This window comes from Lissotriton vulgaris, chromosome 8 (assembly GCF_964263255.1).
Source record: "Lissotriton vulgaris chromosome 8, aLisVul1.2, whole genome shotgun sequence".
Taxonomy (NCBI): Eukaryota; Metazoa; Chordata; class Amphibia; order Caudata; family Salamandridae; genus Lissotriton; species Lissotriton vulgaris.
Genome location: NC_141696.1, coordinates 843,711,432 through 843,737,162, shown reverse-complemented (window position 1 = coordinate 843,737,162; position 25,731 = coordinate 843,711,432). Strand labels below are relative to the sequence as shown.

General features: G+C 41.0%; 1 protein-coding gene across 2 annotated transcripts in view; it reads right to left on the bottom strand.

Moving 5' to 3' along the window:
• Positions 1-25,731, bottom strand: part of COL4A1 (collagen type IV alpha 1 chain) — a 515,832-nt gene that overhangs the window by 181,394 nt on the left and 308,707 nt on the right. For both annotated transcript variants that reach the window (XM_086934756.1, XM_086934755.1), the window contains exons 18-21: positions 19,427-19,468; positions 17,503-17,596; positions 7,305-7,340; positions 3,452-3,607 (exon numbers count right to left, since the gene is read on the bottom strand). In XM_086934756.1, the coding sequence (XP_086790882.1) occupies positions 3,452-3,607; positions 7,305-7,340; positions 17,503-17,596; positions 19,427-19,468 (328 nt within the window). The remainder of the gene's footprint in view (positions 1-3,451; positions 3,608-7,304; positions 7,341-17,502; positions 17,597-19,426; positions 19,469-25,731) is intronic.

Below are 25,731 nucleotides of genomic sequence, written 5' to 3'. Positions count from 1 at the left end.
TAGACATGAATGGAAGTGACTGTCATATTCACTGGTTACGCTGAATACTTGTCATTGTGCGATCACCCTCAGGAGAACATGAAGTTGGCCTTTTGTCCACATTCTGCAAAGAACTCCAGTGTCAGAAGACAAATGACAACAAGAACACAAGTCACCTACCTAATAGTTGCCAGGCCAGTAAACAAAAGGAATACACAGAGCAGGAGAAAGACCTTTTTACCTGGAAGACCTTCCTTCCCGGGCAGACCTGGAAAACCTGCAAAACAATAATGATGTAGTCCCAACATACAAAGGACCATTTCAGAGCTTTAGACCCTTGGAACTGTGTTGTGGATACTTTAGAATCCCAAAAGGAACTTCAGGAGGAAGTTCCAAAAGTTTGGAGAAGGTTAGAGCAAAATAAAAAAAAGCTCCATACGTTGAACAGGGGCATTGTGAGAGTTGTAGTCCCAGACCCCAAGAGGCAAACCAGAGCATTTGAACCCTTGGCTGGTGCTGTGGACCAGTCTCCTACATCAAGAAACACTTCTGGAAGGAAGTGTAAAAGTGTTACATCGCTGGTGGTCTGAACTGTGGACTTTGTCCCAGTCCAGCACAACTTTTTGTTATCCCTTTAAGCGCAATTTCCTTCTAAGCGTTAGTTTTACTTTTTAATCTTTAAAAATTCTTATCTTTGATTCCCTGCATTGAGTTTTTGTCATTTTGGTGTCTCTTTGTTCATAAAAATATATCCTATTTATAATTCTTTATTGGATTTTGTATTGTATATTGTGTCTTACTTATTTAATGTATTGGTGTTTTTAAATGCTTTACACACCCGTCCTAAGGTAAGCCTGCTGGCTTAACTTAGGACAGGTGTGCAATGGAATCATTTATTGAGACCTTGACTGAATCTTGTATTGTGTTTGAGGCCTTATTACTAGTGATAGGTCCCTACTTATCACTACTAATGATCCACTTTCCAACACCTGAAGTGGCGTAATGAAACTTACGGGGCCACCCCTGCAAAATGCATAGGGGGCCTCCTACTTTCTGGACCCAGATAGGAGCGCTCAGTCCCCCCCCCCCCCCCCCCACACACATACAAACACACCGTAGGGGCTGCAGGGGGCTGTTGTTACGCCACTGAACACCTGCTCACACCAGTAGCAATTCACATTGTGTGTGGTTGGAACAGATTGTCCCAACATTGTGAGTCTGTGTGGGACACAATTAGATCTCATCCAAAAGAAAACAACCACTTGGTCGCTGTTAGGCAACCAGGGTGTAGGTTATCAAGTGTGTGGGATCTTTTGAAATTTCTTTGATAGCCACATTGTGAAACCACATCAGGACCAGGGTAAGGCTCTTAGCAGAATGGCTACAAAAAGACCTGTGAATAGAATGTTTATGTGAATTAATGCATTTAATACTACTGGATTTTATACAATGGCTTTGAAGTGATTGGTTTTAAATAGAATGTGACATTGAAATTAGAAAAAGGATATATGATACACCTTTTTTTAAAGAAAGTAAGCTATTCTGTTGAGCTAAGTTGCCAGTTGACCCTCTGGTGGACACGCACCAGTTGGGTGAACACTAGTTGTGTCATGGTTCAGACCCTAGTCAGATTAGCACCCTGACATGCAAGGGTAAGATACAAACCACTTGTGATTTTATTCTAACTGGTTCTATACATGATTACAACTGCTAAAACATTTAAAAGTGGCCTACATCTGGGCACATGATGCCTAATATGTAGATATTCCTGCTGCACAATTCTGAATGAAGAGGGTTGATTCCAGAATGACACTAGCATGCACCTGCACTACTGTACTTGGGATGCAGTCTGAATAATGAGACAAAATGTGTGTGTGGGTGAGTGTGTGTGTGCATGCATGGGTGTGTGCATGTGTGTGTGCTCGTGTGAAGTGCTGGATGGTTCTGAGTCAATGTTGGATAAAGAGATGCTCCTTCAGCATCGTTATTTGCCTGGAGCAGTGATGAAGAGGTTGTGTGGAATCAAAGTGCTGACCACCTACCAAAATATATGGACATTTGTAATTCTATTTTTGCAAAATGCATCACCAATGCAGCATGCTGCAGATGAACCCACACCGCACTTAACACGTTTACTCCTTGCTACTGATGCAATTTGCATCATTTTTCTGTTGAGTCACACAGAGCCCTGAACCTTCGCTTTTCCATGCCAATGTGGCATTATTTTGTAGTCTACAGACACTTTTTTGACCCCCGTGTAAAGGCATCTTCAAACCCATCAACATGCTGGCAATTGTACTGCTCTAAAGCACTTACAAATGCCACATTTATTTCTAGATTTGCTTCTACGACATCTTGCCCATACACACCAGTATTTGATCCTTTCTCCTCGTATTGTGTTATCGACTACCATTCTGCCATGTTGTGGCGATGGTGACCTTTCTTGGTACATGTGATAGACACCTCCTCGACTTCACATGGTGGTAAACACTCTCTATGATGCTCTTGGTCTGTCCTGCCAATATGCTCCATGTTTGCAGGTGATGCCGATTTGTCTAGTATGTTAGGTGCCTTGTTGAAACCCTACATCTGGAAGAAGAGTCTATTTTTAAGCCATCTATCTCTTGTACGTGGGGGATTTTCACTTCCACCTGTGCCCCAATCCTGCATTCTGTACAAGTTAATACAGGTATTACGCCTTTTCCCCTCTCCCTGACAAATCCTGCTTCCAAGTCGTCATTGACATGAGGGGAATATCCATAGTGGAGTGATTCAGCACAGTAGGTACAACCAAGAACTGCCCTCTTTAGGACACATAGCATTCAGGTGTCAATTTGTTAATGAAGCTCAAATTAAAAATAGCCTTCCATACACCAAATCTCTTAACTTTTGTAACGTGTAAGCTATTTAAAATCTCGGAATGAAACTTTACAAAAGATAACATTGCAATAATGAAGACATGGCAGTACAACTTAAAGGTGCTGTGAAAATAAACACTCCCCGCATCCTCCTTGCCTATCCCTCTGTATATACTGCAGCAGGATAGGAAGGTCACTACCAAAAGCCTCAGTGCCATAATCTATCTAACTACTCCTGTCAACATTACTGCCGTGAGATAGCAGCAGACTGCGAAGGCTTTCTATTTTAAAGGAGCGGATGAAGAGCACCAGGAAGGTTGCCTTGAACTAATTTGCAAGCTATAATTGATATTTTGTTTATCTAAGGATGTATTTCTGTTTCATATTGCACATCTTCTACTGTAAGGAGAGTAAGAGCATTCTTACGTTAGCTTCCTTTTTCCTGGAATTTTCATGCAGGTGACATAGCATATATTCTAGATTCAAACTAGTGAAGAAACAATGAGGAATAACATTGTGTATGAAATGTACCATTTGTAGACATGCCCTCTATATTCATATTGTTACCAGGTCATGGAGTAGTCCCACCACAATGTAATAAAAGGTTAACATACCGACTCTTCCAGGTGGGCCTGGCAGACCAGGGGGTCCTGGGATGCCTTCCCTCCCTGGTGATCCTGGAAGAGGTGATCCTGGATAACCCCGCTCTCCTTTTTGACCTTGCTCTCCTGGAATACCTGGTGCTCCAATAGGCCCCTGAGTTGTTATACCTAAAGTGGAATCAAATGAAAACAGGATATCATAGAACAGTGCTGCATTACAGAATATCACATGAACCTGAATCTGTGAGGCGGCCACCATAATTGACATTTAAGAGACCTCACATTTAAATCTTATTACTCCTTCACACGGTATAAAGTGTGTGGAAATAAAAGCCGTTTTAAGAACTTCTGAAATACCAATCCTTCACAACAGAAGCAGAATCTTTCTATGTGAATCTTTAATAGCTTCATTCAGCAAAATTGCTTTTAACGTTGTCTTTTTTTATGAATCTAGTGTAGATTCACATATTGTGCATTGCTTGTAAATCAGTTTTCCTTCCCCTCCCCCTCTTAAAAAGTAATTCTGAAGCAGGTGTAGTCGCAAAAGGACTTATACCCTCCTGTTGTTGCTTTTCTGACCTCAATACAAAACAGTAATTAATGTTTGGTGGATATGTGTGCTAATGACCATTTCATAGTCTTGCAAATTTTGGACAGTGACATGTTCACTACATGTAATGTGCTCTTGTACTCACATGTTGTGTCATGTGAGCTAGTGAATAACTTAAATGAATACAATTTGCTGAGCATCATGCAATACTTGTTTTTGTGACTCAAGTGACCAATTGTTTATAAGTAAATTACACAATGGGTTGATTTGTTTTCATAAAAATGTTTACCCTATCCGTATAAAATTGTAAAGCACTAACAGCTGATGTGTGATGGGATTTTTCTGTGGTAATGTGCTAAATTTGGTTTAGTTGCAGAAATCTCAGGTAAATATAATAGGAAACACAAGTGGGTAACAGTGATAGAAAGGTACCAGTAAATAAGGTTAAGAATTGAGTAGAGTCCAAGCAGAGCTTCGCTGAACAGAGAAGTGCGGAGTTGAATCGAGACGTCAGTAGTAAGGGAGTATGGTGATACCACATTGCGGAGGGTGCCAAAGGGGATGACAGAAGGCACTAGAAGCTTCGACCAGGTCTAGCATAGCTACGAACATCTCCCCATCCCTGCTGCCACTGGCTTGAGTATATTAAAAAGACTCTGGTGTTCGAAATGTGCCTAAGACACATTGTTGTGGGCACTTTCTAGTGCTGTGCACACTGTGTGTTCTTAAGATATTAGTTATGGAGATATTCATTATATTCTGAGCTAACTGTTTTTTTCAGAATTTTAATGCAAATCGTTTCCTCTGCGTTTTCCTGCACCTGCCTTGTGTGTACTTGGAGTGTACCGGTAACAGTTGTTCTCTCTCACTAATTTTGAAATCACAAAGAAGGGCAATTGAGGCAACAGAGCCAACTATAATTCAATTTCACTGCTATATGGAGCGAGTAAGATATTTGGCCAAGAATTTTTCAATCATCTCCAGGGCTGGGTTTCATCTAACGGGGTTTTATCTAAAGCCATATTTTCTCATATGCAACATGATTTTAGGTGCGGAATTGGAACAGCTGACCAGGCAAATTCGGCCTATGGTCTGTTTAAAATATGTGCATGTAAAAAAAGTTCCATTATAAGTAAAAATTATAGATTTTGAGTCAGCCTTTGATCTGGTCTGGAGGCTCAATTTGTTGCTTGCATTAAGACTGCAATTTATCCAAAATGTGTTAGTAGTCACCTTGAAGGTGGCCTGAGTGCACTACACCCTTTTTTTGCAGTCCATCCAAAAAGGTTTGAAAGAGAGAGGCACTCAGCAACGGCAAATTGTAGGAGTTGTGGGTAGCTCCCTTTTGGATGGACTTGGAATTCCTCAAATCACACTTATTGAGAGAGGTGGAACAATGGAAGCTTCCCATATACCCCCTGGAAATCAGAGCACATGACCAGAGGGTTATATAGCTGCAAGTTGTAACACAGCCGATGGTATTTACAGACTGGAGGCACATTGATGATCCCTGTCAATTAAAAAGTGGTTTTGACAAGCTCCATCCGGGCTCGCAGAAGTCTTTTTTCCTTTGGAAATCTAACTGAACAAGGGCTGTCTTTAGTCCACTTTTGTCCTGAAGAAGACCTTACGTGATGTAACTACAAACACGCAAATACAGGGTCAAAACGTCAACGTGAAACTATCTCATGTCCAGGCTCACTATAGCTAATACTTTGTGGAAATAGTATATGCTAGAGTGGAAGACCGGAAAAGGTCAGAGAATTTATATCTATGATAATGTTTTGTTTGTTTTCGAATTTTAAAGGTCATGCATTTCACTTTATGTCACCACAGTCACCCATTCAATTGTCTGTTAATGTGTTGTTGTGTTTTTTCGTAAGACAGCTTATATCTACTTCCTGTGCGAAGTGCACAAAAATGTAAAAACTGGAAAATCAGAAAAAAATAACTAATACATTTATATATTTTTGATAAATTGTTGTAGGTGTGGTACATTCATGACTGTTTAATACTATTCAAAAGTGACCGTGAAGGAATGTTTTGGTTCTGAACAAGCACCTTGTGGTGTTTACCCAACGGAACCAACTATAGATTTATAATTATACACCCAGGTTCCGAGGGATACAGGGTGACCCCATTGTTCTTAATGATACCAAAAAGTATGAACACAATATTGAAGAACAAAATATGGAATGGTAAGTAAGCATAGATTTTTTTATACCTAATTCCACATATATGTACCATGACAACAGATATATATTCAAGGTGCATTGATGTGGAGTTAAGAATAGCAAATGTATACTTCCCCATAGGCACTTGGCTTTCGAGATTTTGTTCCTCAATAATCTCTCCACAATATTGGTGTATATTAATATTCCTAGCCTCGATATGACATAGTACAATCCTCACTTTTAAGCAGTTTGAGTTGTGGGAAATATCTCAACAAGCTCATCTATGTATTTCTGTCTCATCTATCTCTATTTACCCGTCTATATACTTCTCTTGCTATGGCTATCTTTTACCCATCATCATCTCTCTCTATATATATATTTATATATCTATGTCTGCCTACCTATACCTCTGTCTCTATGTATAGCTATCTTGCCTTATGTCTGTCAAGTCATCTATTTATAATCCTGAAACTCCCCCTGTGTTGCATGGGCAGAGCCTATGCATGAAGCGAAGCGTGTTGTTTATCAGGAATATAGACCATAACAATTCCGATGACTGTCCACTATTTAGTTGATTTCATCACGATTTGATGCTGCATTACAACAGTAAAAAGTAATACAACTTGAGAATTTGATTCAGGATAAATCTTGGGCTGTCTCGGAGTTACCTCCAAGGATTCAGTCAGACTCTCATATTCTGTGTCATTCTGACATTGATTCATAATAATTTTATGTTGATGGTGTTTCTACATTTAAGGGGTTTGGATTTGGTTCAACTGAAGCTGCACGCTTACTTGGTTAAAAAGACAGGCTTGTGATGCTGAGCACCACGTGTTCTTGTGGACAGTCCTCAATGACTGAATCAAGCCTGGTATCATAGAAATGTGCAAATAATAGTTGTTAGATACATTTCCATGCTGTAGACATGAATGGAAGTGACTGTCATATTCACTGGTTACACTGAATAATTGTCATTGTGCGATGACCCTCAGGAGAACATGAAGTTGGCCTTTTGTCTACATTTTGTAAAGAACTCCAGTGTCAGAAGACCAAAGACAATAAGAACACAAGTCACCTACCTAATAGTTGCAAGGCCAGTAAAAAAAAAGGAATACACAGAGCAGGAGAAAGACCTTCTTACCTGGAATACCTTCCTTCCCGGGCAGACCTGGAAAACCTGCAAAACAATAATAATTTATTCACATCATTTAGGGTATTGTCATTGCATTGTCGCTATAAATGTTTAACAATAGTGATGCAGGAAAAATATTACCTGATTTAGATAATTAAACATTGTTATGTGACAATAGATTGAAGGCCAAAAATGGGAGTGGGAGACTTTAATATATTTAGACCGCCTGGGATTCAGAGTTTCAAGGTCATGTTTATTAGGTATTGCTTTTCTAATTAAAACCTTTGCAACATTTACAACGATTATAAAACATGATTAAAAACTATTCAACTGGCGGTGTCGCTGTACATTAGTTACAGAATTTGAATCAGCAATTTTACAATTTAGGTAAAATACGTAATGGTCTGGTGTATATTTAAAGTGCATTTAAGTCTTAAAGTGCAAAAAAGTTTTAAAGTGCGAAAAGGTAGACCATTGGGTATTGCACATTTAGATATTTTGGAGCATAGGAAAAAGAGTTTAGAAGCTTGCGGTGCAATCTAGGCGATCGACAGTACAACTTTTTTTTTGTATTTCAGAGATATTAAGGATAACCTGTTTGCAAAATAGCGAGTTGAATAGCCAATGGGGCTTTACCCCGCCAGTCATTGATTTTCAGTGGCGATACATCAACAAAGAGCATTTCCACAGTGGAGTGATCAGGGTAGTCAGGATTGAGTAATAATAGATGACATCTGCTGTCTGTTTAAAATGACCTGGGATTCATTGAGTATATGCATTAAAAGATTCTTCAGAGAAAGGTTTACATGCACCATTATTACACCTTCATCTGATGTCAATTAAGATGCATCTTGACGTGTCAATGAAATGCCATTAGTTTAGCCCTTGTTCATTTTGCATTCTGAGGACTTCCAGCCTTATCGAAAAGGCGGGTGACAGAAAAACACATAAATCCCCAGCACAGTATTTACAGGTCCATATATGTTCGGCCTTTCTGAAGAAGATGGTGATGATTATCACCATCACCATCCCTTAGTTTTGTGTAGTACAGACCAAGTCCTGGAAGCATCAGAACACTTAACCACTGAATTTGATTACAATATTAAAAATTCAGGCACTTTCTTTAAAAGCCTTTTGTGCTAGATAAATTTAATTTTCTGTACACAAAGTTTAAAACGTGCTATTTTAAATATCAACAATGTCTGTGGGTTTGTGCGGATCGTTAGCACGGCTGGAGGTGTAGGAGATTGGAATAGAAAGTGACTCATGTAGATGGACCCATACAGCAAGTAGTAACAACTTGGAGCAAAACTATGCATAAAATGCTTTAAAAATGGCATGCAAGGTCGCTGGATGGGCATTCAACGTTTCCCATTTTCTTCTCTTTGATAACAATTTTTGTTCTTTTCTTTATAGTCAAAACTGTATTGATTTTGGAGCATAACACAACAGACAGTGCATTCATAATGTGTAGTCCCCGGTTATCTACAGACAGCATGAGATGGTATATGCATTAAGAAAGACCAAAATAGTCCCCTATTTCCACCATATCTTTGCATGCTTTTGAGGGCTTCCCTTGCCACGTAAATGGGTTCCTCCAGTTGAACACCCCAGTCCATGGTTAGTCTCCATTCAATGAGAGTCAGCAGGGTCCTTGAATTCCAGTGTTTAGCAATATCCCTGCATTGCAAGGAGGGTGCCTATTCCCAACAAAGTACGCTCTACTCTGGGCTCCCCCCAAATACTCAACAGTCCCAGTAGGGCTGTTCATTGTGATGAATCGATTGGGTGCTCAGGGACCCTAAAAAGGATAGTGAAAATCTCCTGCTAGTACGTGACAATAATAGGGCAACCCGAACCACATAAAATAAATTCTCCTCCAGCCATCAGAAACATTCCGCTGTACAGCACCATCCAACCCACCATAGTCTTTTGGGTGTAAGATATGTGACATACAGGTATTAAGTTGGACGAGGCAGAGGCAGGAGGATATAGTCAGGGTCTGCAGTGGGGCGGGTCATTCGAGCAGCCTTCCAACCGTCCTCATCGAAGGGATCCAACCACCTGGCCCATTGTGCCTTCAGGGCTGTGTAGGGATCAGGGGAATTAATGACTAGTGATGTATATATACAATATATCCTTTCCTTTCCCAAAGAGTCCTATAAGGTTCTTGGCTTCCAATGGGTTGTATTTGGAAAATTCAACCAGAGTCCCAATGTTTCGTAATGGCATGGCACAGCTAAAGATTTTTGAAGAACTGATTTTATGGATGTCATATTCCTAAAGGCCATGGAAACCTTGCCATATACATCTCCTATCCCAACCCTGAGATACCAATAAGGTCCTATTTGTCAAACATCTAAAGCTGGGGGCAGTGTTACAGACAGTGGCCGTGCCAGAATGGGTCTCCATAGTGATCTTTCGCTACGAGCCCATACCCTGTGGGCCGCTCGCCATATCCAAAAACACCCCTAGTAATCGCCGGGTGGGGTGGAAAATGAGGGATCCATACAGCATACCTATAATTTTATGACAGCCCAATAATGCCACCTCCGACCGAAAGGCTGGATTGGGGTACCCGATACACAGCCAGTCATTCAGTACCAGTGTCTGTGACGCTTAGTAATATAGGTGTATATTAGCTGGGCCAATTACGCCATCACAGGTTGACCAGGTATATTTGCAAAATGCAATGCAGGGGGTATCCAGCCCATACAAATGAACAAATCATGGCTTTTAGATCCTGAAACTTTGGTGTTTTAAAACACATAAAGGAACGCAGAAGGACCATCTTTTTAAAGAGGGGCACTCTACCCAGTATGTTCAATGGTAGAGTGGCTAAATACTGCTTCACCTGGAGCATCAGAGGGGTGACATTCAGTGCCATGTTAAATTTAGGTTCAGGTTCAAGGGAGAGGAAAGGAAAGGAGTTGGCCTAATGGCTAGGGAGGTTGACCTTGAATCTTGGGAACCGGGTTCGAGCCTCGGCAATGATGCTGAACATCCTGTGATTCTGGGCAAATCACTTAATCTCCCCGTGCCTAACAAAAAATAATGTGTCCTCATGTAACGCTACTGGTGCTATATAAAGCTCTCTGATACCCGATTTCGGGTCAAATTCGCGCTATATAAAACTATGTTATAAAAAAAGTAAAATGAACCCCCCATATATCTGAAGCTGAATGGATGGATGGACCTGTACTAGCGATCATCACCCTTTTTCCACCATGTCTCCTTTTAGTGACACAAGCAGACATTTGGACCAGTTTACAGAAGACTTGAGGTGACCCTGTAGAGTTCCAGCATGTGCACCAAGTGAGGCACAGTAAGAGAGGGGCGGTAAAGCAAAAAGACTATGTCAACAACTTACAGTGCAATCAGATCTTCGGTTGGTATCCACCTGTCAAACCTGCCCCCCCCCCCCAAACCAGGGCTTCACTTCTGACCTACACTGCCAGTGGCATAACGGCCAGAGCAAAGAGGAACAGGAACAAAGGGCATCCATGCCTGGCGCCTCTGCATATTGGGAACCTAGAGGAAAGAATACCATTCACCCACACTTTGGCCTGTGGCTGGGCATAGGTAGATTCAGACATATGACATGAACTTATGGCAAAAGACAATTTTTAGAATTACTTTTCTAGAAAGTCCCAATCCAGGGAATCATGTGCTCTCTCAAATTCAATAAGTATCATGGCAGCAGAGCTCTGAGTTGGTACATGTGTGCCAGAGGTAAATGCACTCTGCAGATGCAACGATGCATACAGCGATGGGCCGTAATGCTACATGGTCTGGGTGGGCTAACAGGCTGAGCACTCCAGGGCGCCTGCCTGCCGGGGCCTTAGCATATAATTTAACCTCTAAGTTATAAGTGAGATTGGCCAATATGAGGTCCATTGCTACGAGGGCTAGTCCATCTTTGGAAGGATCACAATGGTCGCCAAATCCATAGGGAAGCATCCCCTCTGAATGGCCTTTTTGATCATGCCCAGCAGTGGGGGCACAGCAATAGAGCAAAATCTGCAGTAGAACTCAGTGGGGTAGCCTTCCTGCCCAGGAGTTGTGCCGGGGTTAATTCCCTTTAAGGGCCCCCTCAGTCTCTGCTTATCTGAGTGGCAGTTCTAATTTCAATCACTCCGCAATGGTCAGCATCAGAAGCGGCAGATCAGTGATAAGTGGAAGAGGAGAGGAATACTTCTGACTGGGCCCTTCATATACTGCATACAGAGAGCAGTAATAGTCTGCAAATGCAAATGTGATCCCCACCACTGTTGATACCCATCGTCCCCACCGGTCAGTAATATGAGGAATTAAGCTGGGGACCTCTTCTTTAGTTGCCAGCCAGTATTAGAGTTCACCTTCTAGACAAAGTAGTCAAAGAGAGGCCCTGTGAACTTCCAGTTGGTGCACTGATGGTTTGTCTTGTTGATTTAGGCACGCTCGCTCTACTTCCAGAGTACTAGCCTCTGGTTTAAGAATTCGATAGTGTTTCTCTCTGTCCTCACCCTTCAGAAACAACTTAGCAAAGCCCCGAAGGGGGGCTTTCCTGGCTGCCCATACTGACGGGGGGAGTTACTGACTCTCTATTTACGGCTTCCCCCAAAAATTGGGTGGAGTATCTATCAACCAGACACCATGAATTGAATTTCGTGATTGATCAGCTTGCATGGACAGAGATGCCACGTGGCAGCACTGCCATCGCCTGTAAGATATCAGCAGCAGCGAACAACAACTCATCTATGCCAGACATAGTTTTGTGGGCAGAGGGTAAATGTGTGTATGTGTGGGTCTGGGGATGCCATTGATTATGCCTGCAAGGAGTTGTGTGTGTCGCACCCCCTAATCTCCGCCCTAAGCCAGTACCTGTAAGAGCACTGTTGCTAGAATGTAGAATGTGGTGGCAATAGGTGATGTTCAGGAGTGAGATAAGGCCACAGTCAATGAAGTAGCCCCACACCCATAGTCAGGCCTCTCGGGGTCGGGTTACTTCATTCCCCACCTGTTGGAAATTGGGTTACTGGTTGAGGAGGTGAAACCCTAGTCAAGCAATAACCACAATCTCTGTCAAGGTGAGCAAGCAAACCCAAAATTAACTTTTGCTTAACCCTCTGTTAGCTTGACACAACAACAGCCAGGCTTAACTTAATGGTAATGTGTAAAGTATTCATGAAGCACTTCAAACAGTATTAATGTGAAAACACAACACAAGAAAAATCCCACACCATTAAGAAACATAGAGGAAAGGTTTTTTACATATTTGACACCAAAACAACAAAGTTCTAATCAGGAGAACTGGAGATATGCAATTTAACAATTTCATTTCATTAAAGTGCCTAACATGCACAAAGCGCAACCCGTAGTTATCTAGGCAAGAGAGATTGGGTGAAAGTCACCAGTGTAGGCCGATCGCGATGGAGCATGGGCCCGATACAAGGGCCAGGACAGTTATCTTTGTGGTGGAGGGGGCCGTGAGGAGAAGGGAGATCGTTGTGGATGGACGTAATCGCAGGCCGGACGTCGTGGACGATGATCGCTGTAACACGAAGATCCTGTCGGGCGTTGCAGATGGTAATTGCTGGAGCTTTGCATCGGCATTCGCCAAGAGCTGTCGATGCTGTAGCGTGAAGTGCAGCTCTCACATTGCCAGGCATCATTGGCGGTGCCTGTGGCATGAAGAGACTGGTTCGCTGGAGCTTAGCATTGATGAAAGGAACAGAGGACAAGATCTTAGGGGAAAACAGGCCTGTGTGTGGTCACAAAGAGCCCAAATCCTCAGGATTTCTATTTTCCTTTGGAAAGGAGCTCAAATGATGCCATGCCAAAAGGTCTAGGACCTGAGGGGCACCTCTTGGGAGTCAGTAACTCACACAGCAGAGGACAGCAGGGCTCAAGCATGTCCAGTTGCTGGTCTAGGCAGCTGGTCAGCTGGGCAGTTGCAGAGAGCCTCTGCAGCTTGTTATGTCCTTGTAGCTCGGAACAAGAGGAAAGTCAGCTGACCCTCGAAGTCACTATTTTAATTTATATTGTAATTTTAAAATGTATTTAAATACTTTTTAAAGTTATTTTAATCTTATAAGTATTTATATGCACAAAATGTATGAAAAGTTGCTAAAGTAACACTACTATATTTTTATAGTCTATATTTTTATGAGTATTGCTTTAAAAAAAACTAAACTATTGTTTTAAAGTTGGTATAATGGTAAATACATTCAAATGTATACGCACTCACCTCTACAATGACAATTTTTTTCACCACTGTATTTTGTTTGTCGTTATTTGCGTAGTTTACATTACAACTATGTAGAGTCAATATTTTGGCCACCACAATTTGTCCTCTATATTTTTGTCTCACTAAATGTTTTTGCTTTATATTTTTGTCATATGATCAATTGCAAGTGTGTCATGGTATGATGGCCCATACTTTCTGCAAGGCTTTATCATCTCTTGCTGTGTTTCTGGCAAATTGGATGTGTTGTCATCATCTTCTCTTATTTGGGACTGCTATCATCAGGTTGAAAAATGTGTCTGCAATTTTCATGTTCTTGAGGTTCATTCTAAATAGCAGTTTATTTTGCTTTCTGCTTCTTGTTCCTAGCATCATAATTTAAAAAGTTCTTTGATGATGCTTGGTATGGTGTTTTTGTTATCTTCTCCTAGTAGAAAAATGCCTTAGAATGGAATTTGCAAAAAGAATACTGTCAGGCAGATATGAGACAGAATGTGAAGGCAGAGCTTAGAATCTTCCAGGAGTTGAACTGGCAGGTAGAGTGGGAGACCACTTCTGGATGCACCTTACCTCCATAGCTCCTTGTAATACCCTGTACCGGATCTCTGGATGAATAGAGTTGTTCCTGAAAATCTTCCTGTCTCTTTCTCATTCTTGCATTTTCCCTTCACTTATTTTATTATTTCTGAAATAGTTATATGTTTTTTGCAGAAGGTAAGCTAAAGAGTTTTGTGTTTTAGTACTGAATCATCCATGTAAACGCTCACTGAAATGTTCCTTCCTTTCATGATCATGACATTGTTTTTTTAATTTAATCAAAACACAGAATGGGTCATTCACATAAAGGCTGAGTAACGCTGGTGTAATTAGGCAATCTTTCTCCAGTTCTTTAGTTATATTAGTATATCACCTCTGCATTATTTGTACCATTGCAAAGCTTTATTAATGCTGGTCGTAGGGCCACACTAATGCTTCAGTTTATCCCATATTCTTATTCTGTCCATGATGACAAACGCTTGAGACTCCTCTAGAAATAGCATGAATACTTGAATTTATTTCCAGTCTGCAGGATTTGACACAGTTCTGTTTGGGCAGGTCTGTTTGGAACCCTTTTATAACGCAATGTATAGCTTTTCCTCCACTAGCCAAGCATTACAAAGTGATCTTCTCATACATATTCAGGTTAAAATTGAATTGGTTTATTGATAGATAAGGCCCCAGCCAATGGTGTGGCAAGGGTGTTAAGATCCCCCAATACAATTAAGAAAATGGCCCCTACAACCCTCATTAGGTTTTGAGATACAGTCTTAATTGGAATATAGACGGCCTATCATTCCCGTGGGTCCCGGTGACACTAAACATTCATCCCCATTGATAGCTCTATCTCAGTTCCTTTATCTTCATAGATAATGATGAGCTTAGGATTTTGGAAAGCCTTGTAAAATTGCAAAAAGTTTCATTGCTGTTGTTAAAATTGTTATCCACCATTCCTTCATGTCCATTATGCAGACTGGGGGGATTTAGTATTGTCTTGGAACTTGTGAGGGCCATTTAGAGGTTGGCGGTATTGGAGAACTGCAGTAAATGAGTGGTGCTTTCCACCCACCATACGTAAGGCTTTTCCATAAAGTCAGAGGTGTGCTTCTGATGGCAGAGGCTCAGAAAGCTCTGCCATTGGAAACCTCTAGCCTTGCATTCTGATTGCCACAGTGCCATCATGTCACAGCAATGGTCGCTCTGTCCTATTTAAGGACCATCAATCGTTCCTGTCTCTGTCCCCATGCTTCGCAAGGCAAATATGAGCATGGAAATTGTAGAATGGCCTCTAGGTGAAAGGAAAAAACTCCCTGTGTGTCAGGGTCGTTTAATATGTGTACTACAAAAAAAAGTATGCTTAGGAAGCATGTTTTTTAAATCTAAAAATGTTAGCTCTGAGGGTCTTTTAATTGTTGCTCCCTATTGGTACACCTACAGTGTTGTGAAAGGAGTGATCACAGCAGCAGCCCAGTTCTCAGCACACAGATCCTCCAGCAAGCAGGGGGCATCCCTCTACAGGATAAACAGTCTTCCACCAGGGTGGTGAAAAACATGCCTGCTCCACTCTGGACACCCGGTGGGCCATCCAGTCATGCTTAAATAACTCCCTGTGTTTGTTTGTTATTTCAGTTCTTTTCTTATTGATGATATTTTGAACGATGTGATGATCTCTTCAAGAAGACATCTGGCAACTTCCATCTTCAAGCACTTGACAAAAGAACATATTAGGGCCCTCTTAGGTTACAGATTGGAGGAATAATTATCCACCAATTGGGGTAATGCTGTTCCTCAAAATGTAGATGACTATTCATGCAACATTAAAGGTGGGTAGACAGTCTCCCAGACCACAGGAATCATTTGTAGCTGCTTCCCTCATTCCGAGCTAGTAAGAATTCATGCCATGGATAGGAAAGAGTGCAAAGATACACAGTTACCTTACTATTTCGGGCAGAGGTTCATGTGTGACATTATGCTAGCACACACTGCAGCAGTTTGACAAGATGAGCTTTTTCATCAATATGCAGGGAACTCTTTCGTACCTTACGGGTATACCTTATCAAAACACAACCTGAACAGCAAGCATGGAATTGCATTGTGAATGTTTTTATCTGCCATACTACCTTCTAACAAACCACAAAATGACAGGATGAAGCAAAATGTCAACATGGTATGATAGGCAAATATGGAAGTGAGTTATAGCATCCCCCAGTAAGTAATCCAGTATAAGGATCAAATGGCATGCCAAGTGGAGCTCTAAGCAAGATTTGTGTGCGCCCTTATTTGAGATATGTTCTACCTCCATGTGGAAGAGTAAACACCATAGAAGTTGTCAAATGTCACCTATTTCTGCCCCCTCTTCTCACGCTGAGCATATTAATACCTGAAAAACGACTTCAGGCCAGAGCATAATACCGCACTCTCCATCCTTCATACCCTCAAACCACAATTGAGCTAAACAATGTCATAAAAAATGAACTGCATGCACTACCTCAAGATAACAAATATATAGGTGTAGAAGCGTGGTGTCCAAAGTAGAAATAGGGGGACCTGACCCATGCAAGATTTTCAGGATAAGATCTGTGTGCTTAAAATGAATCTCAACGGAACTCAGTTACATAGTCAGTGGTTCTCTGAACATGTGGTATGGATTTGTCACGTTTGGGTCTATATTGGACGGACACCCCAAGTGAATACAAGAATGGCCCATCACCATCAATGCTTGATTTTTACTACAATGCTTCCTTTTATACTTACGATGCGCATGTAGCAACTCAATCCATTCACACAATTGGCTTGAAAAGGCTAATAAAATACTGCCCACACATGCACTTGCTTTCATTACTGAGGGCACCTTTGGCACCTAGGGGTGGTCTGGTTTCCCCAAGGTCGATCTGGGTTCTGGTCCATGTCTCACTGGAACAGGACAGCCCATCACATTAAAAGATTTCCTCTTGAGGGGAAGACGGGTCACTACGACAAAAGGGCATCCATCGCATTGGTGAGTTCACTTTTATCACTAATCTATGCCAAGAAAGCAGCCATGAATTTTTCTGTCCGCTCTGCATTTTATTTTGCTTTTTTTAAAGAAACCCCCAAAATGGATGTTTGTTACCGAAAAGCAAAGTCAAAAAGACCCTGATGCTGCAGGAGCTTTTTTCATGTCCATCGGACCAATGTTGGTTTTTGGAAATGAGTGTTGGCGCTGCTCTGAGTAGAGCATGGCTACCATCAGAGTGAACCAGCAGTCCTGACAAGCCACTGTTGGAAACCTGGCAGTTCCCCAACCTCTAATAAAGCAAAAAAATGCATGCTTGGTGATGTGGGAGCGATGAACAAACTCTAGGGGGCGCTGTGCTTTATTACACTCTGTTGAAAATGAGGGAGTAAAAGCATTACAGTCTGATCATTTGATCATTGTAAAACATCACAAAAAAATGTCTGTACCTCGGTCGCCTTTAATGCCTGGGTAACCTGGTATGCCTGGAAAGCCTTGTTCCCCTTTTTCACCAACAACTTCTACTGTTCCATCGCTTATGACCTAATCAGAAAAATATATATTATTTTAATTATGAAGCAATAATGTAAAAATATGGGTTGGGGAGTGAATTGAAAAGAACAATGTACATCAAGGAAAGTCACTCAAGACATAAAAAGCTAATGTTAATAACAGAATGCCTATTTCTTTATGCTGGCATAGTATATGTTCATTTCGAAGGTTTTTAGGCAGCTTTAAGTGTGTCAGGCTGGTGGAAATTGTAAGAGTTTATTAAATTACACTGTTCTATTTCCACGTTCTGGTGGCATTAAAATAATGCCATGATGTGATATTTTGGTTGCCAGAAGTTTAGACCTGCTGATGTCATTACCATAGGGGTATATAAAGAGGCGTATTGCATTAGCACAATTATGTGTATGTAAATCACAACATAGTTCTACATATTTATGATGACATCTTTTGATCTGGCCAAAAACAATGAGAGTCTTTCAATGGGGTCAGCCCTGGGAATCATGACTGGGACATTGAGAAGTCAATATATTTTCCAGGGTGTGTGAAGTAAGCCTAAGCCAACTTTGGTTTATTTTTTTCAAAACCTCAAAAACGTTTGGAACGATACGAGGCTCCTAGTCTGAAAATAATTGGACAATAATACTGCATAAAAGTAGGTTTTGTTTTAGACAAATCTTGAAAAACTGCAAAATCTACTTATTTCTGTAAAAGTAACAGCAAAACATTTTGGGCCATATGTATCAAGCAGAATTGCATTCGCAAACGCCAAAATTCGCAGAATTTCAACGTTTGCGATCGCAATTTTGCCAAATGGTATGTATGAGGCAAATCTGCGTTCAAAATAAGGATTCACAAAATATGCGATTCCTTATTTTGCAATTGCATTTAAGGAATCGCAAATTTTGCGATTCCTTAATTGCAATGTAAGAAGCATAAAAAATGCAATTTGGCCATAAGGATTTGCAAATTACCACCAACTTCAAGTTGGTGGTAATTTGCGATTTCTTTGGAAAATGCACTTTTTTTCATTTTTCAAAGTGCTATGTGAAGCACATACCTACCCTTAGGGCATGTATGTGCGCCACATGTGCACCCATGCTTATTTCAAGGGTGCAACAGGGTGTCCTTTTGACACCCCTGCACCCTTGAAATTGCATTCTCAATTTGCGATTCGCTAATTGCGAATCGCAAATTGAGAATGTCTTCCCATTCATTCCTATGGGCCTCTAGGCCCCCTAGGAATGAATGGGGAGGTATTCCTTAATTGCGAATAGCAATTTGAGATTCGAAATTAAGGAATATGTAGGATTCGCAAAATGTATTGCAAATCCTACATATATAGCATTTTGCGATTCTCAAATAGCGATTCGCAAAAAATCGCTATTTGAGAATCGTAAAATGACTTTTTGATACATATGGCCCTTAATCAGCAGGAAAAGCTGTGCGAAATTTCGAAGATTTACGAATTTGCAAGATCTCTTCCGCTTCACATAAATGTACATGTTTTTAAAATGTTTCCCATCAATGATGGCATGCACCCAGTATGTTGTCCCATTTGGAATTCTTCAACATGGAGTTGATACTGTATGTGGAACCAATTAACCCTTTTATGAATTCTAAACGTTAAGCCATTAGGGTGCAACTGCTATGCATGCAATGCATCTCTCACCATGACAATTAAGTAATATGTGTATTGTTTGCTAATTGGAAGAATGATCTAACAGAGGGGAATGCAGTTTTTGACTTTACCATCTATGAACTAATGACTCAAATTACAGTACTGGATTTTCAAGATTCGTCTTTAACTAAGAAAACGTGTCTATTTCTATACATCCCTTAAATCAAAATTAATACACTTACAACTCCAGGAGGACCTTGTGGACCAACCTCTCCTTTGTCTCCCTAAAAAAACACAAAAAAACAGTTTTGGCAAGTAAGATATTATCAGATTTAACATCATTCTATACTTCTCATGCTCTCTTCTTAATGTTTTGTTAGTAACTGCAAGCGCTTTTTGATTAATTGTAGCTTATGTATCAGTAAGAAAATCCGGATCCCACAAATGTTTGTCATTGTGTGCATTTAAATTGTACTTTTTCTCAGAATGCTTGGTAAGCATGTACGTGTGTAAGCATGTATAACATAGCGCCGATGAAGTAATTGTGTCCTTATTAGGAAGATGCCTTATGATGAGATTGTGTTTATGTATATCACAGATGTGACAAGTCCTCAATTCGTACTGGTCTGGAAGAAAGTAATAGTTATAAAAAAATATTACAGAGAAGGCATTTAGACAACTCCAGAATGTTGAGTCTTGCACGTTTCCAATGGTCAGATCATTTAGATATTTTTTAGGAAAAGTGCCAGCCAGTGCACTTGAACACCGCAAATACATTCTAAAAGTCGCTCTCACCAAACCTACGTTTAGCCAGTGGAAGTATTTCCATTTCATGTTTTAGTTCTGAATTAATGGTGCAGCTGTCTGCAAGAGCTGTGTATAGATCTGGTGTGACATCACAGCTGTCAGCTAAAGTTTTTTCTCCACTCTTATACAATTATACATGCACTGAGCTTCAGAAGAGTAATCATGTCTGACCAAATAATATGAGATGTTTGCTTTATCATGGCAGCACCTAGGAAGTGCTTCCATTGCAATGGATGAGTTGTGTTATTTTCAGGATATGCAGCCACTATTTGGCAAACGCAGAAGACAGAAAATAAACTTTTCTGGAAAAAGGCAATAGCTCTCTCTCTCTCTCACACACATACACACACACACACACACACACGCCCACACTCTCTCCCGCTCTCTCTCTCGCTCTCTTTCTCTTTGCTTGTGCCAGTGACCTCTTGCCTGATATTGCCTACATCGTGCATAAGAACCTATTAAACCACCTCTCAATTTCCAGAGGCAATCTATGTAAAGAGCAGCTCTTTAACTCTGAAAATATTATCACTATAATTTTGTATATCATTGAAATAAAGAAGTTTTAATAACATTTTAAAAATCTCGTAACAGTGCTGAATGAGGCTGTTTGTGAAGAAAAATTGCTAACCTTCTACAATTTTCCTAGCTAGCTATTCCTTGGTATTTATTTAATGTGATGCTATTATAAATGTACCAGTGGATTATAGTTAAGCGCCTCTCATTCCATGTGGGGACTGTTTTTTAATGTTTAGATCAGTACTCGAGTGCAAGCCATATCCCAAGATGACTTCCCCGAAACCTCACAAGACCTACAAGAATAGTTTCAATCTTACTAGACTTTGGGATGATCGCTGTAGGAGCTGGCCACATTGATTTTCTTCAACTGTATTTTCAGAATGTACAGAAGGTACACTCAGAGCTACACATAATAAGAATCATCATAAACATTGGTACATTTATTTCCTTTATCGAACAGAATATAAAGTGAGGATGCAGATTTATATTTTCAAGCCCTGTTTACAATCTATCTTGCTCAAAAGCCCTGTTGAGTTGTATTCCATGGTTCCATTCCACATTCAACAGAAGCAGACATTCAACGGACATAGCTCTGGTCATAATTCTCTGGTTTCTGAATTCGAAGGGGGCAGTAGTGTTTGCTTTAGCTGGGAATGCAAATGGGATTTCAAGCAACGGCCAAAGGTACTTTAGTGTCTGAATGGCACAAGAGGGATATCTTATAATGGCCTGCAGCACTGCACACATTAAAACGTGTCTTTAAGAACTTGATTTTGACTATCGAAGGACATCTACAAATGGTTAGAGGAACAACCCCCTTTGTGAAAGAACAAAATAATATTCATGCTCTTGTGATTGGCCTTAGAGGAACATCTAGTCACAACTTGCAGTACTACACCTTTGAGAATTAATTTTATAAGCCTGAGGTTTGCTGGTACAGCATGATTGTGAAAGTAACTCCACACATTTTAACAATCCACTTTGCGTGGGTGTTTTGTCTAGCAAGGTAGCCTCTCTCTCTCTCTCATGCGTGGTACAATCTTATCAATTAATAATCCAAATACCATTTAATTGTTTGATCTTGCTTACATTTTTACATGGATTATAAAACCTGTTCCGAGTACAGGAAAAGGCACTTTCTAAGCAGCAATGACTGGTAATACCTATATCTATATATCTATCTATCTATCTTTCTATCTATCTATCTATCTATCTATCTATCTATCTATCTATCTATCTATCTATCTATCTATCTATCTATCTATCTATCTATCTTTCCATCTATCTTTCTATCTATCTATCTATCTATCTATCTATATATATATGTATATATCTCTCTCTCTCTCACTCTCACTCTCTCTCTCTCTCTCCCTCTCTCTCTATATATATATATATATATATATTTGACACACTTGTTTGGCGTTTGCTCCAGCCTCCCTCAGCAGCGGGCTTCCCGGCGGGATCGCCACTCCCCATTAACATCAGCACACTCCTGGCAGTAAAAGCTTATTAAATCAGCAACACACCAGAGCCGGGGCCCAAATACTTGTTCAAAGTGCAATATTTATTTGGCACACGGACAAACCCTACGCGTTTCGAAGCTTGCGCCTCTTGCCAGTACTCGTGAGCAAGAGGCGCAAGCTTCGAAACGCGTAGGGTTTGTCCGTGTGCCAAATAAATATTGCACTTTGAACAAGTATTTGGGCCCCGGCTCTGGTGTGTTGCTGATTTAAAAAGCTTTTACTGCCAGGAGTGTGCTGATATATATATATATATATACATATTTATGTATGGTTTCTTCACAGCCATGATAAAGATTAGAGCCATCATTACCGAGCATGGCCTGTTAATTTAGTCAATATAGAGAAGAAGAAAAATACATTCAAGTAGCAAAGGTGACTATGCAATTCAACCTTTGTATGAAAAATATTTTTCTTGATCATTAGCATAATCATGTTTTTTGCATTCAATCAATCAGGGGTTCATGTAGTGTACTACTTACATGTGAGGGTCTCAAGGTGCTGTCGGGTTATTCTGTTCCCCTTTTAACAAAAGGAGACAACCAGGGAGGTTTGGTCTGTTTATATTTCCTGGCATACTGAGATTGATGGTGTATTAGTTTCTGTTTTAAATGAGGACACCTATGGGTCTGCCATCTACAGCCTGTAGTACTGCAGGTATAGCGAGGAGTAATGTCCGACTAAAGTATGGCATCTAGTAACAGCTTGGTATTTTACCTTTGTGAACGAATCAACAATTACTTGTGGCTTGATTGACTGATTGAATAATTGTTTTACTGAAAAAAGCACTTGGTTACCAACATAGCCATCTTGGCCCTATGAAACAGTAAACATAGGAAGAGGTCATAACTAGGGAAGAATGCATTGCAAAAGAGGTGAGTTTTTAAAGTTCTCTTAAACGAAATGTGTAAGTGAATATTTCAAATATGAAAAGGAAGTTTATTCCAGAGTTGGTAGCAAAGAGTGTATATGAGTACACATTGAAGCAAGGGGGGTGTTTCTGTTGCATAAACAACCCTGGGCATAAGACATGAGGTATTAAAAATAGCACACTGCCTGATCACAAGTCAGCGGAGTTGAATACCAGCATGAGTGACATGGCCAAATATCTGCAATTTGTAAAGCTTTCTTACTGCCAGATTCTGAATTCTTTTAAGGCTGGTTAGGAAGAACTCTGGAAATGATAAAGGTTGTGACAATAATCATCCTACGCAAGCATGTTGAAATGACCTGTTCATGAAGATGGTTATGTACATACGGGAGAGCTCTTCCAGCAATGTAAGTAGCTAAAAAATGTTGAAACAGCATTCACCTGGGCTGTGAGGATAAGGCCATCATCTATGAGTGCCAGCTTAGTAGAAAAGGGAGCATTCCAGAAAGTCCGAGGCCAAAGAAAGTTATGCCAGGACTCAATGTTGCTAACACTAAGCAAGATCTCTAACTTGCTTAGGCTACGCTTAAGAAAGTTGTGTGGAATCCACACTCAAACTACTAGCAGGCATGCATTAAGAATGGTTGCAGAATTAGGAGTGCAATGAGGTGAATAATCAGTTGCACGTTGACAGCTTAAGTAACAGCAACGCAGTGCAACCAAATGATCTGATCAGGTGGACCATCAGGATTCAAGCAAGCCGGGCCGAAGACGGCTGAAATGCCAGAAACCGGTCCCCGGTAGCTTGTTTCCTTCCCAGTATAAGAATTGGCTTGGTAGTTTGGTCTGCCCTGTTCCCATGATACACTGGGCCAGGGTCAGACTAATTTGCATATAGCCAAGTTCTGAGCTGGGATGGTGCAGTGAGCTAAAAAATGGTGATGGATCAAGCCCTGATCTTTGGACTGGGTAAGAGTGGTCTGCTTAATTCAGACACTCTGTTCATCACCACCCCCTTTTCTGAATCATTTTTGTCCACCATAAGCGTGGAAGGGTATACTCAGATGTGAGTCCCTAGCTCATTGCACCATCAGGATTCAAGCAAGCCGGGCCGAAGACGGCTCAAATGCCAGAAACCGGTCCCCGGTAGCTTGTTTCCTTCCCAGTATAAGAATTGGCTTGGTAGTTTGGTCTGCCCTGTTCCCATGATGCACTGGGCCAGGGTCAGACTAATTTGCATATAGCCAAGTTCTGAGCTGGGATGGTGCAGTGAGCTAAAAAACGGTGTTGGATCAAGCCCTGATCTTTGGACTGGGTAAGAGTGGTCTGCTTAATTCAGACACTCTGTTCATCACCACCCCCTTTTCTGAATCATTTTTGTCCACCATAAGCGTGGAAGGGTATACTCAGATGTGAGTCCCTAGCTCATTGCACCATCAGGATTCAAGCAAGCCGGGCCGAAGACGGCTGAAATGCCAGAAACCGGTCCCCGGTAGCTTGTTTCCTTCCCAGTATAAGAATTGGCTTGGTAGTTTGGTCTGCCCTGTTCCCATGATGCACTGGGCCAGGGTCAGACTAATTTGCATATAGCCAAGTTCTGAGCTGGGATGGTGCAGTGAGCTAAAAAACGGTGATGGATCAAGCCCTGATCTTTGGACTGGGTAAGAGTGGTCTGCTTAATTCAGACACTCTGTTCCTCACCACCCCCTTTTCTGAATCAGGTGGACAAGAGGTCAGACTTTTTTTTTTATTTGTTAGAGTTTAATATAGCACAAACTAGACCTATCGGTATCAGAGCACTTTACATGAGCACTAGTTTAGTTACATAAGGACGCATTCATTTTTTTAGGCACGGGGAGATTAAGTGATTTGGCCAGAATCACAGGATGTTGAGCACCTTTGCCGAGACTCGAACCCAGTTTCCCAGCTTCGAGGTCGACGGCTCTAGCCCTAAGGCTACATCCTCTCCCCTGACTTAAATGTTACCACGGGGCGAATCAAGAGCCCAGATGTAACCCACAGTGGACAGCGGGGCTGATAGAAGGTAAGGAGGAAAGGTCACAGACTGAGTGCGAATTTCAAGAAAGAAAGAAAGAAAGAAAGAAAGCCAAGCAGCTACTGCTCCCTCAATGCCAGTCTCTGATATCCTATTAATTGGTATGGAATAGCTGGTGGGCTCAAATGCCACTGAAAGATCGAGAAGGAATAGAGTGGCAGCGTTGCCGAGAATGCAAATATGCTTTAATTTATCAAGAGTAAGCACAAGGGTAGTCTTTGTTTCATGGCTGGGGCAAGCCCCAGTTTCCAATGGTACAGACAGTTGTCTTCTAGGTATTTGGTCAGTCACTTGGCTCAAAAGTGCGCTGTAACTTTAACAAGGGTAGGCGGACATTTTTCAGTAATCGAGTTACCACTTCTGCCTTCCTATCAGGGGAACCATTCTGGACAAAAGAGATACATTCAAGATTGGGGGGATAGTGAATATTAAGACCTGTATGCATGACCCCGAAATGGGAGATCTAGCACAGGTCATCAGGAAAGACAGACTAAATTAGTCTTTTTACAGTAGTTACTTCTTCCCGATCAGTGGTGAAAAAACTGTCCCTGCAATGGAACAAGATAATGGAGGGACAATCTGTGCAATCGTTAATAGACTAAAGCTGCAGATATTGAGGTCCATGTAAAGTTAATGGATTTTAGTGGTGAAAAATGTATCAAGAGCTTCACAAAATTCTTCTTGGTGGTAGAGCAGCAGAAGTAGTGCAAGAACACTTAAAAACGATTAAAGGTTTAAAATAGTGGTCTATGAATATCTTTGAATAAACACATT